Genomic DNA, 21,510 nt, shown 5'->3' on the forward strand with positions numbered 1-21,510 from the left:
GGGAGGTTTAGGTTGGATATTAGAAAAAACATTTTCACTAAGAGGGTGGAGAAGCACTGGAATGGGTTACCTAGGGAGGTGCTGGAATCTCCTTCCTTAGAGGTTTTTAAGGCCCGGCTTGACAAAGCCTTGGCTGGGATGATTTAGTTGGTGACTGGTCCTGCTTTGAGCAGGGGGTTGGACTAGATGACCTCCTGAGGTCCCTTCCAACCCTGATATTCTATGAACAGGGAGCATGACCGGAGCACCTGGAATATCCACTCATATAGCAGCTCTCTAAGGAAGCTCCAACTAGCAGAGTTCCTGGGATGCACTAGTGAGAACTGAAGTTTTCCTTGCTATCCAGAGGGCACATCTACCCTAAACCAATGAAATGAAATTCTTCTGTGTGCATCCTTGTCATAGCTGGCAGAGGAAGGAGTAATTTTACACTCCCCTGGTTTAATCAGATCCAAAGCTTGGATTAGTTGGTCCTCTTTAAGGCATTAGAATATTTTGGACATTATCTTGGTAATGTTGCACTGTAATTGACATTGGTATCTATTAGGGAGACCAGGCTTGCTAGGCAAAGGCTGTCTAGAACTGTAGTCTGCTCAGAACGTTTGGAGACAATGCAGCTACAATTTGCTGTTTTAAACAAAAATGCTGCAGTCTACAAAACAAGACCTTTTTCAGCAATCCTGTCTCAATCCTTCTTCCTGGAAGACATGCTGCAGTTCAACCACACATTGTTGGGCTAAACGCAGGAATCAGTTGGTAAAATATTATAGTTTATATGCAGGAAGTCAGATTAGAAGATCACACTGGTCCTTTCTGGCCTTAAAATCTATTAAATATACCTTAATCCATCCTTTAGAGTGCAATAGAAAAACACTTTCACTTCTGCCCTTAGCCTGAAGGTGAGCAACAGCCTAGCTGGGTGGCAGAAAGGTGGCAAAGGCATAGGGAATCCACTGTTAAAATGTGGCAAACCCCAATAAGCAAACTGCTCCTGTAGCCACTGAGTCACAGTCAATACCAGAAACAGTTCAGTTCATTTAGAGTGGAGGTCATAAATCTCAAGGCAATAATGTGGGTGGAATGGACCCTGTTGGTACTGAAAACATGTCAGAATGGAGCATCAGGCCACACAGTAGGTAAAATAAGTCTACTATAGTCTATTGCAATTTTCCCTTTGAGGTGTTCCTGGTAGGCCTTGGGATAAAAAAATCAGAGTATCTGTAGTAGGACTGCTCTCTACTCTCAGGCTGAGGGATACCATTAGTTTACAATTAGGTTACTTGATCTGGCAATCTGATAGTTGGAAATTTGCAGAAAGGAGCAAAGATGATCAAATCTTGGCTTCTCTTCCTAAACCAGAGATGTTTCCTCCTCTCCTCAGTTGCTGTCAAATGGGGAAGCAGAGCTTTCAGATCTCCTCTCCAAGTGAAGTATTCCTGATATTAACTGTGCTTCAGGAATGTGGGAGGTATAGAAGTAAGGTGCAGGGAGCAGGAGGGAAAAAGGAACATACAATGGAAAGTGAGTAGCAAGAGGGAGACCGATACGATGCAGCAGATTGTGGAAAAGAGGGAGAAAGGGACACATATGTGATTGTAGAGAAAGAGGGAAAATGGGGGGGACAAATGCTAGGGGAAAGATATGGGATTGGAGGCTGTGTGAAGCATGGAGGGACAGGTAGAAGAGATAGAATGACAGCTCCCAACGCCCACACCCCAGGGGGCAGCAGAAGGTAAGTGACAGCCAACAGGTTGGCCTACATCTCTTTGTATGTGCACATTTGAAGTTCAATGCTCAACCAGAAACAATCACTCATTTGGAAGTGGGAGAGGGAGGGAAGCTTCCTCCTAGAGGCTCATAAATCACAAGGCAGGCAAAAAACAATGCCACTGATTTCAATACCATGATTTTTAAGACAGACCAACAACTGCATGTTTCCTTTTGGAATCTGACTTTGTAAACACTTGGGGTTTTTTGCACTCCTTATTTCCTCTAATATTTAAAAGGGGTGGCTTACTTGACTTTCCAGTTTACTGTAAGAAAGTGCGCTTAGCTACCACAACACTTACCTCTTCTTCTGTTAGCAGCAAAAACAAACAAACAAACGCGTTAAACATAAGCAAATCTCTCCTGTTTAAATGGAAGAGAAACCACAGGAGCAATACAGCTGCCTAGTCATACCTTGGTCTCAGACTGTGGCTAAAGTTGTGTTGCACAGTTCTTTAAGGGGACCTGGACATAACTCACCCCCATACATACCCACGAGTGTTTCCATCACAAAGAATGATATATAATGGCATAAAGTGTCTGATCCTTCACCAGTGAAGTCAATAGGAATTGAACCACAGACTTCAACAGGTCAGAATTAAGCTTACTGGTTGGACTGCAGACTAAATGTAGCTGGCTCTTGTTGTCACCTGTGGTCCTACCCAATATACTGTCCTTAATTTTTCTTTTTCTTTTTTTTTTTCTTTTTTTAAATCTGACACCTTTATTCAAAAGTTTCAGTCTGTACAGAAAGCTACTATGTTTTCCAGGAACTGTTAGTGGCTTTTATCAGCCATGCTATATTTTTATCACTTTTTTTTATTTCACAGCTGTTCTTGTATTCTTGAAAGCCATTAATATATGCAATTATTTTTTTACCTTTTATAGAATTATAATTTGACAGTAGGGCAAAGCAAAATGAATAAAAGTGAAGTCAGTAAGATATTCATTTGCCATCAAACAGGAGACAGGATTCCATTTTGCTTTCAAATTGTTCCAAACTATTTTAGGATCTTCCTCCACTGGCAAATGGGCCATACCTGAAGATAACGTTTCCTGCACGATCAGCCTTCCATGCCTTCACAAGTGCAAAATCACCTGTAATTGACTTCTCCATAATATAGTGACGACCGTCAAACTCCCTCACCTGTAGGGAACAATAGTGCACTGCTGAGATGCAGGCATCAGCAAACAGACTTCTTATATAATAGTTATTTTGTGTGATTTATTTTACAGACAATTCAATTTAAACCTTCTTTTGTGTCTATGTGTAGTTATGTCTTATAGCTCAAGTGGGTAATAATAGAGGAGCACGGGGAGGCAATAACTTGAATTTATAGTTGCTATAGCTTCCCTGTTTAGGGAAACATACAACTGGAATTCAGTACCTGTTCCCACTGCACCACCTACTGGAATTCAGCAGGCATTATGCTGTACTTCCAGCAGCTCACACAAAGTAACAGTTCCTTAGTGCTGCAGCAGCGATATTTACAGAGTTTGTATTCACACTGGGTGAAATTCATCCAGATGCAGAGGACCCGCCCAAGGTCTATGTGCCTCTTAAATCCATTTTTGAGGGTCTAAGTGATACATAGCCCTCATGCAGACACTTGGTACAGGGGTGAATTTCACCCATTGTTCTCTGAAATTATCTTCTTTTGATGCTGGGTAATTTGAAAATGTAACTCATAAATGGACCAAGAACCAACTATTTTAATAGCTCCATTAAATTAGATGCAACTTGTAATTAGCTACAAAGTTCGTTTCTATACTTATCAAGCTAATAATTTTCCTGAATTATGACCTAACAGGGCTCTTAAAACTTGTGCTAAATGAAGCGAAGCAAAGCAAAACATGGGATGTTCATTAAGGCAGAAACTGAAGTCTGGCTATGACAGTCGAGTAAAATTATCTCTAGATTTTATAAAACACAACTCTGTTCTCTTCATAATTGTTTACTGATGCTCAAAGCAAAACTGTTGTATAGGGATCAGGAACCTAGACAGAACAGGGTGTCAGTGGCAGGGCCGGCTCCAGACCCCAGCACGCCAAGCGCGTGCTTGGGGCGGCGTGCCGTGGGAAGGCAGCAGGCGGCTTCGGTGGACCTCCCGCAGACATGCCTGCGGATGGTCCGCTGGTCCCGCGGCTTCGGTGGAGCATCCGCAGGCGTGCCTGCGGGAGGTCCACCGGAGCCGCGGGACTGGCGACCGCCAGAGCGCCCCCCGTGGCGTGCCGCCGTGCTTGGGGCGGCGCAATTCCTAGAGCCGCCCCTGGTCAGTGGAGATCAGGTTAGTCACCAGAGGACAGGCAGTATGGGTAAGTCATCCATCAGCATGTTTGTTTTTTTTAACTATCCATTACTGAGGCCCAACAGCAAAGGTCATGGGCCTTAGAAGAGGGATCTGGATTATCCATGCTGAACTGCATTAGAGTGTATAGATGAAGAAAATTCAGTGACCAAAATTTTTAACAGTTTCTTGCGCATTATTATCAAATTCAAAACCAAACCAAACTGAAATAAGAGAGCAGGCCAAGCTCCATACAATCTTAAATTATAAAATCACTATATAAAGAGCCAGGTATTAATTACTATTGAATGCAATTTACACCTAAATCTTGCACTAAAAAGAGAGAGCTGTGCTCTCTAATGGTTAGAGAAAAGAATCAAGGAGACCAAGATGATCCTGGATTCTAATCCTACTACATGGATTGAATGACCACTGGAGAGTGGCATAAATCTACATGAGGGAGAGGAGTCTAAACTAGTTGACAGTGAAGCTCCCTTACCATTCTCTATCCCAGGTCAACAAATCCTGAATGGCTACATAACCTGAATAAAGGGGGATGCTAACCAGTTTTCTGCCTACAGACTTAATATTGGTTTAGGACTGAGTCCCTCTGCAGTGTGTTACATAGCTACTGACAGTGCAACAACAGGCAAGTCAATAGACTTCCTCTGACCTCAATTATTTAAGCTTAAAAAAAAAAATCTCACTGGGTTAATAGACTGGATTGCATTTCAGTTTGTAAAAACACAAAAAACACAAAAAAATAACATTTTTGTTTGTATTTAATTACACTGGCACTCAGCGACACCAATCAGATCAAAGAAGTCCATATTCAATTTTAACTAAAACTTCATAGACATGAATAAATTTCAAGTGAATGTCTCTTATTCCTTTGTTGTCACTTAGCCAAGATACGTACATCTCGTTCATTTAATTTATAAGGAAAGAATAATCCCTCCAGCCTCCTAATCAGTTTTATATTCTTTCTGAACACTAATATTTTCATTAGTTCTTAAACTGAAGCTTCTGTGATAGGTCTGCTTTGCTGTGACAGTAAAAAAAAAACAACTTAAAATCTAATTGAAAAAAATGTTGATTCAGGAACAGCTCAAACAGATATTGTAATTACTGTAATGTTAACAGAGAAATGCCCTAGCTATAAACAAAACAATTAATTTTATTAAATGTCTAAAGCAATTTTGGTGTATTTTAGATTTAAACTTCGTAAGCCTTCAAATGAAAAGACAAATTATAGTTTAAGAACTTCCTTGGCAACTTGGTTTTTAATCTTACTGCCTTTTATGCTTACAGTTTTGATCAGCTCAACTTTCCTACCCTCTGAATTCCTTTAAATACTGAGGTTTCCTATTAATGTCTTATTGAAATGAGTAAAAATATCTTCTCTCCCCTGATCCCCAACCCAATTAAGATTAACAGAAATTGTGCACATCCATTGAGAGGTAAATGGTGATAGTAATATATATATACACACACACTTGGTGTTTTAATAGGGCCAGTTCACAAAGCTGAAAACAATTATGAGCCAGATCAGTTGGGAGGAAGAATTTAATCAGAAAAATGTGAATGAGAACTGGGAATCATTTAACAACACTTCACAAGAGGCCCAAAATCCAGAATTTTACATCTGAGGAAGAAGATAGGTTAAAAATCTGACCTGGTTTAGAGGGAAAGTGAAGGAAGCTATAAAAAAAAATAGAAAGGGGAAGTTGAGAGTAATAAATATAAATCAGAAGCTAGGAATGGTAGAAAATTGATAACAGAAGCCAAAGGACAAAAGGAGAACTCTATGGCCAGCAGAGCTAAGGACAAAAAGAAGGTGTTTTTAAAATATATTCGGAACAAAAAAAATCCTCGCAATGGTATTGGTCTGTTACTAGATGTAAATGGTAGAATGGTCAATAAAAATGCAAAAAAACAGAAGTTTTCAATAAATAATTCTGTTCTGTATTTGGGGAAAAACAGATTGATATAGGGCTCATCAAAGGTGAGAACACTCTTTCCATTCCATTAGTATCATAAGAGGATTTTAAACAGCAGCTATTGACGTTAGACATTTTAAAATCAGCGGGCCCTGATAACTTGCATACACATTTTTTTTAAGAGCTGGTTGAGGAGCTCACTTCCCCAGGGTTCCAAGACTGATTGAAAATCAACATGTAATGGTGAAGTTCCAGACAATTGGAAGAAAGCTAAAGTTGTGCCAGTTTTTAAAGAGACTAAATAGGATGACACGGGTAATTAAAGGCCTGTCAAACTGACATCCTGGGCAAGATAATGGAGCAGCTGATATGGGACTCGATTAATAATTAAAGGAGGGTACTATAATTAATGCCAATGAATGGGAGTTAATGGAAAATGGATCTTGTCAACTAACTTGATATCTCTTTTGGATGAGATTACAAGTTTGGTTGATAAAGGTAACACTGTAAGGCCACATAGGTACCACATAACATTTTAATTAAAAAACTAGAATGATATCAAATGAACATGGAACACAGTAAATGGATTAAAAATTGGCTAATGGATACATCTCAAATTGTAAATGGTGAATCATCATCAAGCAGGTGTGTTTCCTGCAAGGACCTGCAGAGATCAGTTCTTGGCCCTAGTCTATTCAACATTTTTATCAATGACCTGGAAGAAAACAAAGTCATCACTGATCAAGCTTGTAGATGAAATAAAAATTGAGGGAATGGTAAATAACGAAGAGAACAGGTCACTGATTCAGAGCGATCTGGGATTACTTGATAAACTGGGCACAAGCAAATGATATGCATTTTAATACAACAAAATGTAAATGTATACATCTAGAAATAAGGAGTGCAGGTCATACCTACAGAATGGGGAGGACTCTGTTCTGGGCGTGGGGGGCAGGGAATCCACAGCTAAACATGAGCTCTCAATGTGCCTCTGTGGCCAAAAGAGCTAATGCAATCCTGGGATGCGTAAATAGGGGAATCTTGAGTAGGAGCGTATTTGGCACTGATGTGACAACTGCTGAAATACTGTCTAGTTCTGGTGACAAGAAAGACATGGTCAATTGGAGAGGGTTCATAGAAGACACGAAAGGATGATTAAAGGATTAGGAAACATGGCTTAAAGTGATTAACCCAAAAAGCCCAATCTATTTATTTTAACAAAGAGAAGGTTAAGGGTAACTTGATTATAGTCAATAATTGTCTACTTGGGAACAAATATTTAATCATGGGCTCTTCAGTCTAACAGAGAAAGGTATAATATGACCCAGGGGCTGGAAATTGAAGCTAGACAAGTTCAGACTGGAAATAAGGTGTACATGTTTTGACAGTGAGGGTCACTCTCCATTGGAACAAATTACCAAGCTCCGTTGTGGATTTTCCACCACTGACAATTTTTAAATCAAGATTTGATGCATTTCTAAAAGATCTGCTCTAGGAATTATTTTGGGCAAGTGCTATGGCCTGTGTTATACAGGAGGTCAGACTAAATTATCACAATGGACCTTCATTAAATTGCACCAAGATTTTGGTTATATAATAACCTCTTTCTAACCTTTTTGCCAAGTGATCCAATCCTTAACCATCACGTTTCTTTAGAAACCATTAGAAAAAAAGGAAGACTGAACTATGCAAGAAAGAGCAGGGATGAAAACCACCACCATCTGTCTCAAGAACTGTGGTGTCAATATTATTGATTATCATTCATCTGCGGACAGTGAGGACATAAATCCCAGAATAGACATGAGAAATGTAATTTCTCGCAACAGTGTGGAAGAAGGCTGGAGCATCTAAAAATACTTACAAGAGCATAACAAAGAATAATTCTGAAAAAGAAAAAATCCCAAGGAGCCAAAAGTTCAGTTATAGAGCTTCACGAGGAGCTACTTAATAAAATGAAACCATACTGAAAATTGACATGGAGGGAGGCAACCAAACAAGAATAGTTAGATTGTTTTGTGGGAAGGGTTTGGGGAAACAGGAAGGGAAGCATGAGAATGAGTTGATTCTTGCAAAAAACACACAAACCACCAAGGAGGATATGAAGGGCTTCTAAAAATATGTCAAGAGAAAATAGATATGCTAGAGAGAAAGTGCCACTTAATAAATGGAGGAGAAAGATTAAATTAGATGTTAAAAAACGACAGTGACAAGTTAAGTATAAAAACGTAGATTAAGTTGATGATTACTCAGTGTCTTCTGATATAGAATTATTACTATAAAATCAATCTTCTTGTAAAAGAAGAGAAGGAAAATTGTTTGGACAATTAGGAAATTATTTTAAAAATAGCTATCGACAAACAGTAGAAAGTATTTGGAAAAAAGCATTGCTTTAGCCATAATGATGATGATGTTAACCTTCGCTGCGGTGCAGTACTGATCTTCAGCAGCTGAGAGAACATTCATTAGAAATAACATTATCCATTAGTTTATTATATATAATACAGAGTTATACACAGATGTTTCCCCTTCTCCAGATTCTGTCCCTTTGATTTCCATATGAGAAACCCGTTTCTCAATTTAAAACAATGCCTTTTTCCGCATCTTTTTAATTTCAAAGCCTTATACCAAACCACATTTCAGCTATCAGTACCCAAGATCAGGTCTACACAACAGATTTATATTGGTATAACTACATCGCTCAGGGGCTTAAAAAAAAAATCCACACTCCCAAGTGACAGTTATACCGACCTGGTGTAGACAGCGCTATGTCGGAGGGAAAGCTTCTCCCATCAGCATAGCTACTGCCTCTCATGGAAGTGGATTAACTACGCCAATAGGAGAAGCTCTCCCATCGACAAAGAAGCGTCTTCATTTAAGTGCTACAGCAGTGCAGCTACGCCAATGCAACTTTTAATGTGTAGACCTGCCCTCAGAGTGGTTTCTGAATGTGTTCATGCTAAGTGAGCTGCCTTCTCTTTAACAAGTCAACTTCCTGACCCTTCTGAATTCACATAATTATTAATCTGTAACCTCAAGATTCAGATGTCTCAGAAGAGGTTACATTGCTGTTTATCCTGTGAACCAGCAAGGAATTCAGATTCTAAACCTGCAGGCTTTAGTACAACAGAATGGCATCTTACCTCTCTTGGCTGACTGGCAATGGCAATGCTGCCATCTTTGTTGTATTTGATAGGTGCTCCTCCTTCTTGTACCAACGTTCCATAGCCTGTGCTTGTGAAAAATGCTGGAATGCCTGCCCCTCCTGCACGGACTCGCTCAGCAAGCGTTCCCTGGAGGAGAACAAGTTCAGAAGCAAACAATGATGACTTGGATTTGATTTTCCTGTAAGAACATCTGCTTCAATAAGAGACATTTTTTGGGGGAGGGGGGTTTGTTCCTGTATCTTGGGGTTTTTCCTTTTGATCCTATTAGAAACATGGAAAAATAGTCTATTTCCCCCTCTTGTTATTTGACAATAAAACCCTTCTTCTTGGCCATCAGTTACTAAATAGCACACTGTAGCTCAACTCCCCCATTCACTCAGTATTCAACTTCTTGCCTCTGTATTTTATAACCCCCTTTTCTCTAGCTTGTTTACGGGTATACTACTCAAATCCATGCACTCTTTGTTCTCTTCCTATTCCCCACTTGGCTACCAGCAGTAGTACAAACAGCCTTTTTTACCAACCTACATATTTGTCTAAATTCTAGTTCTCGTGCTCTGAAGTCTCTAGGGAAACATAACAATGGATGCAATATTCAAAACTGAGGCAGCAATGCCTATTAGTTTCAGCAGGAGGCTGGGAGTCAGTAAAGCCAGGGTTCTCTTCTTGAGTGCCAAATAAGCGGTGGTGATTGTGAGGCTGGCAAGCCAAGTGCCAGCTCTTCTCAAGGCTTTAGGCCTCAGCTGAGAACAGACTGGTTCACTGCTGGAAACCAGTTGTTTCACCTGTAGTATGGTTAAGATGGGTATTGTACTTATAACAGAGTATTTAGTGTTTAGACTTTAATGCATGCAGCAACTTCCAAACTTTCCATAATCTCACTTATAATATCTTAAATATTACCTTAAAGCATGTGATAAAGTATTTGCTTTATAACTGTAAAAAATGTTTGACCTGAAACTGTCAGCCTGTCACCTGCTCATTAAGCAGGCTATCAAAACTAAATGGGCCATTGGGGGACATCACAATGCAAAGACTTTGTTAATTGTCCCCTCCCACACATGAAGAGGCTATGTGCAAAAGGGATCATCCCATGAGCTTGAATTCTGGAAGAAGGAAATAAAGGTAGTGAACAAGAAAATTTTTCACCTCTTTGGCTGTTTGAAATCTTACAGTGTTGGAGCTATGAAACAGAAGCAGAGATCTCCAAGGTCAACCTGGGGTTAGCCCTAAAAGACATTCAGTCCTGACAGAGTGCTACAACTCTGTCACCTTTCAGAACCACTGACTAAGGGCTTGGCTACACTTACAAATTTGCAGCGCTGCAGCAGGGTGTGAAAACACACCCTCTCCAGCGCTGCAAATTGCGGCGCTGCAAAGCGCCAGTGTGGTCAAAGCCCCAGCGCTGTCCGTTATTCCCCACAGGGAGGTGGAGTACGGACAGCGCTGGGAGAGCTCTCTCCCAGCGCTGGCGCTTTGACTACACTTAGCGCTTCAAAGCGCTGCCGCGGCAGCGCTTTGAAGTGTTAAGTGTAGCCACAGCCTAAGTCACTTGTGTATATATGTTTGCCTGCTTTCACTTGAAAGTAACTCTTTCATTTCCTTTTCCTAGTTAATACATCTTTAGTTAGTTTATTACAGGATTAGCTACAAGCATTGTCTTTGGTGAGAGATCTGAGGTACAAACTGACCTGAGATAAGTGACTGTCTCTTGGAAGCAACCTGAATGTGATATGATTTTTGGTGTATAGCAACCAAGTCCAGCTTGCATGGGTGACAACACAGACTGGAATGCTCCTGGGGACTGCCTGTGACTCCACAGTATGACTGTTATAGTGTGCTTCAGGAGTTCACATTTGTTACTGGGTTGGTGAAATCTAATTATAGAACATACAACCAACTTGGAGTGACTGCCTGGATTTTTGACAGTCTGCCTTGAGGGTGGCACTCCAGGCAGCATGACAGTGATATCCATACAATCTATTGCATTGAATATGTACCTTTATCTACCTCTTTTGCACTTTGCAGCTAATCCATCTCTACCAGAACTACTAGCATTCAAAAGCCTGTATCAGCTACAAACAATTGTTTTCAATTAGTTTGTTTTAAAAGTAACTTGCCAGAGAAATGTATCCTTCCTTCCCTATCATCTCTCCCAAATTATATTAATAGATTTACAGATTTTAAGGCAAGAATGGATCATTGTTGTGATCACTTAGTCTGACCTCCGGTATCAAAGCAGACATTGAATTTCTCCCAGTAATGCTTGTATCAAGCCCAGTAATTTGAGGTTGAACTACAGCATCTCTTTTAGAAAGGCATACAATCTTAATTTAAATATTTCATGTGATACAGAATCCACTACATCCCCTGGCAAGTTGTTCCAGTGTTAATGAACCTGTTACTGTTAAAAACTTGTATCACATAACTCTCACATTTGAGAAGTTTGTTAGATCTTCAGGTTGGCGGTACTGGTCACAAAGTGGGGAGGGGAAAGTGGATTGCTTGAGAGTCTGGGTGGGAAGTATTCAACATAGAGGATAAACTAACTTTGATAGCTGAGGAAGTGGCAAGAGCCAGAGCTTTTCTGGGCTAGCCAATCGGGTAGAAAGGAATGCTGGATGCTTCTCCATCTCTAGTGTTCAGACAAGCAGCATTCTCAGTAGCATAGAGCCAAGAGCAACTGCACATTCTATATGTAACCAGGGTCAGATCTGCACAACACATAGTTAGGGCGCCTACTGCAGCCTTAATTAATAACACCTTTTATTCCATGTGTCATGTCTTATCCTTTGAAATAACACAGCATATGTTTTAGTGACTAGCTGCATGTTTTAGAATTATGCAGTCAGTTCTACAATACAATAACTCCTCATTTAACGTTGTCCCACTGTTACGTACCTGCTCAATTAGGGACCATGCTCGTTTAAAGTTGTGCAATGCTCCCTCATAATGTCCTTTGGCTGCCTGCTTGTAAGATTCTGTGGAAGAGCAGTGATTTTACAAGGGAACATTGCACAAGTTATGCTTCTCCGCCTCCTCCCCTTCCCTCCCAGAAAGTCCTAAGCACTGCCAAACAGCTGTTTAGCGGCGCTTAGGACTTGGGGATGTGGCCTGCTCTGGAGAGGAGGTGGAGTGGGGGTGGGAAGAGGTGGGCCTGGAGTGGAGCGGGGACAGGAAGAGGCGGGCCTGGAGCATTCTCAGCAAAATCCAAACCTGTTCTCCGGGGAAGCTGCCACTGCTGCTGCAAAGGTGCTTCCTAGCGTCCTTGCCTGCAGCGGGCTGTGCCTGTGTGGAGTAAGCTGGGGCACTTCCCAACCACAGTACAGTACTGTACAGTATATAATGCCTTTTGTCTGCTCCAAAAATATTTCTTTGGAACCTAACCCCCCGACCCCATTTACATTAAATCTTATGGGACAATTGGATTAATTTAACATTGTTTCACTTAAAGTTGCATTTTTCAGGAACATAACTACAACGTTAAGTGAGGAGTTACTGTATTAGATCTATACAGTGTCTTATTGATACCCACATTCTAAGTTACCTTTGTACCCAACATCTCTGATTAGCCTTTAGTGCAAGAACTGCTATAGCTGGGTTGGGCTGAAGAGCTAACTTGTAAGCATTAAATTCTAACACAATATATGCACACTGAGATTTAACACAAAAGTACGACTGAATTCAACTAACGTGTTATTAATGTTTAAGTTTCACACTGTGCTACTTAAAACTCCAATTTTAACTCCTTTCCACTAGATAGCAGAAGTTACATATTTACTTCTAATCTAATAAACAAAAATGGACCCCAACTCAGGGGTTCTCTAACTTTTTTCATATCATGAACGACATCTATAGAGAGAGTCTTCTGGATCATCTTTCCACCCATTCATATTTGCATAATACCCCTGTACATAACTCCTCCACAAAACACCTCCTTTTCTGATTTTGACATCTGGATCTTCTCTTCTTCTTTTCACGGTCTCTTACCCTCATCTTTGATTACTTCATTTGACCCCTTAGCACTCAACTTCTAGTTTGACTTTCAACCCCGGATCAATGCCAAAATAGCCATTCACTCAACCATGTCTTCTCAACACACTGCTCTTTCTTGGACCTCTCAATATTTTAAATTTTCCCACCCTCCAACTACCACTTCATCTCTTTCAACGTTGCACTAGACCCATTACTTTCCCCTGACCCTTCCATGACCCCCAATCCATCAATGTCCCTGATTTTATTCCTCACCCTCTGTCCCAGTTCTTTCCCAATTACTTCCACAGACTCAGCCGTCTATTCCCTCCACTTCACTTACTTTTACTCTCAACTTTTGGCTCCCTTCTCCTGCCATAAAGTCTGTTCCACTACCCCTCAATCCCAGCTCACTCCCCAAAGCTGACTCTTCCTCTCCATGCTGCTCAACTTGTCATTTTGTGTTTTTAAGAGTCTCCTGAGCAAGACCTGTTCCCTCTTGTATGTTTACCTAGCCGACTGCAGGCACTTCTAGAAACAAACAGTGAACAATAGAAATAATATTTAATTTCTTATTAAGAAGCTTTTTAAGGTGATTTACCATCAAATGGTAACAAGAGAAGTTTTTACATTGCATGATCAGTCATTTCACAACAGATCACCAGCAGTTCACAGGCCTCAATTTGAGAACAACTGCCATGTGTGTTTACAATACACACCTACCTCTATGGAAAATAATAGTGTTGTAAAACAACAGCAAAAGAGAAAAGACACCTTAAAAAGAAAACAAGATGAGAATCATCCATTATTACAGACCAAAAAGGAAAACTGACTGATCCCCTTATGGAAACCAGCTTACCTGAGGTGTAAGCTCAACTTCCAATTCTCCAGATAAGTACTGTCGTTCAAATTCTGCATTTTCTCCAACATAGGATGATACCATCCGTTTTATCTGCTTAGTTTGAAGCAAAAGACCAAGTCCAAAATTGTCAACACTGTGCAGAAAAACACCAATAATAGTCAACATCCAAAATACAGAGCATTGTGCCATCTTCAAAACACTTTGTAAACATTAATGAATTAACACGGTACTTGTAAGAGAAGGAAATATTATTCTTCCTATTTTACAGATGAAGAAATGGAGGCAAAGGAGCAAGACCCAGTTTTTAGAGGAAGAAAATGTCTGTGCCAGAATTAGAATTAGAATTGAGGAGTCACTGGCACCTTGTGATCAGACATCACCCTCAGGGTGAGAACACTAAGTAAAGTAAACACTAGCTACAAATGACAGCTTAACAAATTAAATAACCTTAGGCTGTGGCTACACTTAGCACTTCAAAGCGCTGCAGACACAAGATTAAGATTTAATTTAGAAAACTGGCAATACAGACAGAAAATAGCCAAAGGAAGCTTCCCCTCACAGCCCCAATCCTGCACTGTATAGCAGCAGACTGCTCCACCCACCCCACTGACTTTAAACAGGGCTCTCTGTAGGACGTGGACAGACTATTGCACATGAAGGAGGCCCAAACTTTCCCTAAGCCTCAGAGCCCTCCAAGTCCCAGCACTTTCTTCCCACAAAGAAGCAAATTATAAGAAGTTCTTTCCGCAGCTGCCCATAAAGACAGCATTAGAATTTTAGTGGTTGTTTACTGAACATTTGTAACAAGGTACCTCCCTGTAAGCTAACAATGGACAATATTTGCTGTATGCCCTCAGATTTCAGGATAAGAGACAGAGAAAACCTATAAAAAGAAACTTTTTATGGGGCAAATCCAGATATCCAGCACACTATAGCTGAGTATGCAAGTTTGCAATATACAGAGCCTCATGGAAACCACCAGTATATTATACATTTTTAACTCAAATGCAACTTAGGGAAAACCAATTGGAATTATCCATTATTTTAAACAAAAAGTAGATTTTTTTTAATCCCCTCATAAAACAATCTTTCTTTGTCCTTCAGTGATGTGGACAATTATGTAATGTAAAAAATTAGGGGACCATTTCAAAGGCAATGATTAAAACAGCCACAATTTATTCTGGACTCAACTTTGCCACTGGTATACCTGGTGTCTTGAAAATTAAAACAAATGATTGGTTTTCAGCTACAGAAACCTATACCAGTCCCTATCACCGAGTTAGGCTAATTCATTCTCTGGCTAACATTAAAAGTCAATTATCTCTACATCAACGATGCCATTAGGAGGCAATATGTTGGATTGCTCTCCCTTCCATTTCTTCCCCTTCTCCTCCCTTCACATTACAGAAATTACTGTTGTAAACATCCCCAAAGCCAGCTTTAGCTAATGACCATCTGCAAAGAGGTCAAAATGGATGCAAGGGAGATGTTCTGTTGAACAACAAAAATCAAATGTCTGCTCTACAAAATATATGCTGCAGCTTTCTGAGCTCAGAAAAGAAAAAAAATGCTTAGAGATAAAGTTATGATGCTAGACTGAATGAAGAGATCAAGAGGGACTCACTTGTTTTGCTAGTTCAGATAACATTAATCAAAGGAAGTAATACCAGACCCTAACCAAACCAGGCTTTATCATCTGTTAATACTGTGGAGTATTAGGTATCTTATCAAAGAAGATACATAACTGGTCTCATTAATGTTGTCACCTGGACATCATATTAAGGAGCCAGATTCAGCAGTGGGTTAACAAACACGGGATTTTCATTTTTGAATTTTAAAGAGTAAATGCCATCTCTTATTTATTGACTTTTGAAATTTAAACCAACACTTGTTGTAATTTGTATAATTATAAAACTGATTAATCTTGCTGTGACATTGCACTCCAATATGTTTTATGGAAATTTGCTTATGAGTGTAAATATGCTGTAACCGGAATACGCTTAATGCAAAAGGTCTCTTGTAAAGTATCATTACAATCATTACCTACTGAATATATTCATCCTATTTGTATGAATGAATCATTCTTGTATCTGAAGCTAGAAATATGAAGTATAACTCTGAGGTCCTATTAATGGTGGTTTAGAATCTTGATGGCTCCCATTGTCTAGGACAATTGGTTGTAAATGGCTCTTTACTTGCAAACCTTCTGGGGTACATGCAGACCAGCCCTGGAAGAATGGAGAGGGTCTTCCAGTGACATGTGACCATGTCACATGATACTGGAATCCATCTTAAGCCTGATGCTTTTCCATTTAGAAAGAGGGGTGGGGACCCAAAGAGACAAGATTTCCACCTTGTGCCAAAGCTATAAAAGGGGGTGGAACAGAACAAAGAAGTTATGAGAAAGCCACCGCTTTTCTCCTAAGATGCCTGCTGGAACTAACAAGGACTGTACCGGGGAAAGGATTGGGCCCAGGAAGGAGTCTAGTCTGTGAAAGACACTTATTGGAACATCTCTGAGGGTGTGATTTACCTGAAATCAGTTTTTTAATGTATTAGGCTTAGACTTGCGTGCTTCTTGGTAACTTAGTTTGTTCTGTCTGTTATTACTTGGAACCACTTAAATCCTAATGTTTATGCATAATAAAATCACTTTTTTATTAATTAACCCAAAGTGATTAATAACTGGGGGAGCAAACAGCTGTGCATGTCTCTCTATCAGTGTTATAGAGGGCGGACAATTTAGGATTTTACCCTGTATAAGCTTTATACACAGTAAAACAGATTTATTTGGGGTTTGAATCCTATTGGGAGCTGGGCATAGATGAGCTGCTGAGCAGTTTTTGGTTAAAGTCTACAGCTTTGGTGGCGTAGACAAGACCTGGGTCAGTGTTGCAGCACGCTAGCATGTCTGGCTCAACAAGCCAGGGTTCTGGAGTCCCAAGCTGGCAGGGAAAACAGGCTCAGAGGTAAATTCAGCACATCAGGTGAGGAGTCCCAAGGGGGTCTCTGTGACTGAACCCCATCACACTTGCATTATGCCATTTTTCTGTATATAAAACAACCTGAACAATTATAGATATAACTTTGTATTAACTTTTGAAAATAAAAAATGAAAAAAAATCAAGATTGTACCACGAGCACTGTTCCCTCTAAGCTGTGCACGTGTGCGTGCGCACAAAGATCGTAAACACCGCGCACATGGCGAAACACCACATGCACAAAAATTTGCACAGAAGACATTTTTTACACACATGGCCTGTCAAAAATTAGAGGGAACATTGACCGTGAGATGTACTTCATTAATTTATTTTGACAAATTTAGTAGCAAGCATTTATATCACACTTCACACTTTCAGAGAGTTGGGCACATGTGGGCTCATTAATCCACAACACCCTCATATAGAATCGACCCTATTTTACAAATAGGGAAACTGAGGCAGAAACATTCAGTGACTTGCTCAAAGCCAGAGAGCAAGTCAGTGGCAGAGCGATATTGTACTGACTTCAAATTTTAGGGCCAAATTATGTCCTAGCTTGCACAATTTCTCAAGGGCATACAGTGCTTCCTTACTCTCTATCACCAGCTACTCATAGCATGGTTGCACTGCAGTAAAGGGAAGCAGGTCCTGCAGAGCCGCTCCAGCCCCCTTCTGTGCAGGTAGACAGGAGGAGCAATGACTGAGCACAGCCTTAGCTCCAGCCCTGCTCCTCCTAACACAGCAGCCAGTGCAATTGCACTGCAATGTATCCTACACACATATGTGGCTGACACAGGATACTGCTCAGAAGGGGAAGGAGCCCAGGAAGCAAAACTGTGATATTCCAAGGGCTTGTTTACACTTGAAACACTACAGAGGCACAGCTGCAGAGAAATCACTATAGCGCTTCAAGTGTAGACACTACCTATGCCAACAGCAGGGGTTCCCCCATTTAGCATAAGTAATCCACCTCCCCAAGAGGTAACTAGATCACCAGAATTCTTCCTTCGATATAGTGCTGTCTACACCAGGGGTTAGGTTGGCTGAACTACTTTTCTCAGGGGGTGTGGATTTGCACACACCTGGGAAACAGCTATGCCAGCATAAATTTCCAATGTAGACCAGCCCAAACCTGCAGTGCTTTCCCAGGGCTAGTATTCACTAGTAAAGAACAGAATTATTAGACACATCGATTAATGTATTTTGCTGAAGAGTCACAGCTATTGTAAAGGGAAATCATGCCTTGCCAATCTATTAGAATTCTTTGAGGGTGTCAACCAACACGTGGACAAGGGTGATCCAGTGAATATAGTGTACTTGGACTTTCAGAAAGCCTTTGACAAGGTCTCTCACCAAAGATTCATAAACAAAGTAAGCAGTCATGGAATAAGAGGGAAGGTCCTCTCATGGATCAGTAACTGGTTAAAAGACAGGAAACAAAGGATAGGAATAAATGGTCCTTTATCATAATGAGAGAGCTGTGTAGTGGTGTCCCCCTGGGATCTGTGCTGGGACCAGTGTTGTTCAACGTATTCAGAAATTATCTGGAAAAAGGGGTAAACAGTGAGGTGGCAAAGTTTGCAGATGATAGAAATTTACTCAAGGTAGTTAAGTCCAAAACAGACTTACAAGGAGTTACAAAGGAATCTCACAAAACTGGGTGACTGGGCAACAAAATGACAGATGCAAATTCAATGATGATAAATACAAAGTGATAAACATTGGAAAACATAATCCCAACTATGCATACAAAATAATGGGGTCTACATTAGCTGTTACCATTCAAGAGAGAGATGTTGGGGTTATCGTGGATAGTTCCCAGAAAACATCCGCTCAATGTTCAGAGGCAGTCAAAAAAGCAAACAGAATATTAGGAATCTTAAGAAAAGGGAAAGATAATCACAGAATCATAGGACTGGAAAGGACTTCAAGAGGTCTTCTAGTCCAGCCCCCTGCACTCAAGGCAGGACTAAGTATAATCTAGACCATCCCTGACACTTGTTTGTCTAACCTGCTCTTAAAAAACACCAATGATGGAGATTCCACAACCTCCCTAGGCAATTTATTCCAGTCCTGACAGTGAGGACGTTTTTCCTGAAGTCCAACCTTGCTATAATTTAAGGCCATTGCTTCTTGTCCTGTCCTCAGAGGTAACAAGAACAATTTTGCTCCCTCCTCCTTGTAACAACCTTTTATGCACCTGAAAACTTATCATCCCTCCCACCCCCATCTTCTCTTCTACAGACTAAACAAACCCAATTTTTTCAATCTTCCCTCACAGGCCATATTTTCTATACTTTTAATCATTTTTGTTGCTCTTCTCTGGATGTTGTCCAATTTGTCCACCGTACCTGAAATGTGGTACCAAGAACTGGACACAATACTCCAGTTGAGGCCTAATCAGGGGCAACAGAACAGAGGCGCCCAGGGGGCCATGGCCCCATCACTTTTTTCCTTAAGGGCAAGTGAGGGAGGGGGAAGAGGAGCGAGTACTGGATGGAGCTTTGTGGGGAGGAGGCTGTGTGGGGACAGGGCCACCCTTTGGGCATCAGTGGTCCCACCACTTTTTGGGAGCTTCCTGCACTTCTGGGCTTAATCAGCACAGAGCAGAGTGGAAGAATTATTTCTTGTGTCTTGCTTATAACACTCTTGCTAATACAGCCTAGACTGATGTTTGCTTTTTTTGCAATATTACACTACTCACTCATATTTAGCTTGTGATCCACTATGACCCCCAGATCCTTTTCCACAGTACTCCTTCCTAGGCAGTCATTTCCCATTTTGTACGTGTGCAACTGATTGGTCCTTCCTAAGTGGAATACTTTGCATTTGTCCATATTGAATTTCATCCTATTTACTTCAGGCCATTTCTCCAGTTTGTCCAGATCATTTTGAATTTTAATCATATCCTCCAAAGCACAACTTGGTATCATCCACAAACTTTATAAGTGTACTCTCTATGCCATTATCTAAATCATTGATGAAGATATTAAACAGAAACAGACCCAGAACGGATCTCTGCGGGGCCCCAACTCGATATGCCATTCCAGCTTGACTGTGAACCACTGATGATTACTCTCTGGGAACAGTTTTCCAACCAGTTATGCACCCACCTTAGAGTAGCTCCATCTAGGTTGTAATCCCCCAGTTTGTTTATGAGAAGGTGTGAGACAGTATCAAAAGCCAAGGTATGCCACATCTACAGCTTCCCCCATCCACAAGGCATGTTACCCTGTCAAAGAAAGCTATTATGTTTGACACAATTTGTTCTTGACAAATCCATGCTGACTGTTACTTATCTTCTTATCTTCTAGATGTCTGCAAACTGATTGCTTAATTATTCGCTTCATTATCTTTCAGGGTACTGTAGTTAAGCTGACTGGTCTGAAATTCCCCAGGTTGTTCTTATTTCCCTTGTTATAGATGGGCACTATATTTGCCCTTTGCCAGTCCTCTGGAATCTCTCCCGTCTTCCAGGACTTTTAAAAAAGAATCACTTATGGCTCCGATACCTCCTCTGCCAGCTCCTTGAGTACTCTAGGATGTATTTCATCAGGCCCTGGTGACTTGACGACATCTTACTTGTCTAAGTAATTTTTAATTTGTTCTTTCGCTATTTTAGCTTCTGATCCTACTTCATTTTCACTATGTCAGATGTCCAATTGCTACTAACTTTTTTGGTGAATACATTCCAAGAACTTTTTGGATAATCTGTGCCTGCTGTATTATTTTCCCAACAGATGTCTGGGTAATTGAAATTCCCCAGCACCACCAAGTCCTGTGCTTTGGATGATTTTGTAAGCCTGATCCACCTCTTCTTCCTGGTTAGGTAGTCATGGTGGGAATCTAGTACAGACATCACCCTTTTTACCCCTTTTATCCTTAGCCAGAGACTTTCAACAAATCTGTCCCCTCTTTCCATCTCAACCTCAGTCCAAGTATAAATAATTTTAACATATAAGGCAACACCCGCTCCCTTTTTTCTCTGCTTGTCCATCCTGAAAAAGCTGCACCCTTCTATACCAATATTTCAGTCATGTGTATTATCTGTGATGCCAATTATGTCACAGTTGTGTTTATTAACTAGCATTTCTAGTTCTTCCTGCCTACTCGCCATACTTCTCGCATTGGTATACAGCTAAGATACTGATTTGATTTTTCCACTATGTTCTCTTTTGTCTCTCCCTCATCCCCGCTATAATGGCCCATGGTCCCCCCAGATTCCCACCTTTCTTCAAGGTGTCCATGTTTTTGACTACCTGTGGGCTTTTGTCTCCTGCCCCCATTGGGCCTAGTTTAAAAGGCTTCCTCACTAGGTTAGCCAGTCTGTATCCAAATATGCTGCTCCCCTCTCTTGATAGGTGGGCCCCTTTTCTGCTGAGCAGTCCTTCTTCCTAGGACAGCATCCATGGTGAGGGAAGCCAAACCCTCCCGGCGACACCATCCTCACAGCCAGGCATTCACCTCCAGGATGCAGCTGTTTCTTCCTGGGCCCCTCCCCTTGACCAGAAATATCGACGAGACCACCACCTGCAC

The 21,510-nt window shown here is 40.8% G+C and overlaps 1 protein-coding gene across 2 annotated transcripts in view; it reads right to left on the reverse strand.

The window, feature by feature from the left end:
- The window catches only part of OXCT1 (3-oxoacid CoA-transferase 1), a 146,775-nt gene that overhangs the window by 86,609 nt on the left and 38,656 nt on the right, over positions 1–21,510 (reverse strand). For both annotated transcript variants that reach the window (XM_045021473.1, XM_045021472.1), the window contains exons 4-6: positions 13,991–14,126; positions 9,136–9,285; positions 2,808–2,914 (exon numbers count right to left, since the gene is read on the reverse strand). In XM_045021473.1, the coding sequence (XP_044877408.1) occupies positions 2,808–2,914; positions 9,136–9,285; positions 13,991–14,126 (393 nt within the window). The remainder of the gene's footprint in view (positions 1–2,807; positions 2,915–9,135; positions 9,286–13,990; positions 14,127–21,510) is intronic.

The sequence above is a fragment of the Mauremys mutica genome, chromosome 6 (genome assembly GCF_020497125.1).
Source record: "Mauremys mutica isolate MM-2020 ecotype Southern chromosome 6, ASM2049712v1, whole genome shotgun sequence".
Taxonomy (NCBI): domain Eukaryota; kingdom Metazoa; phylum Chordata; order Testudines; family Geoemydidae; genus Mauremys; species Mauremys mutica.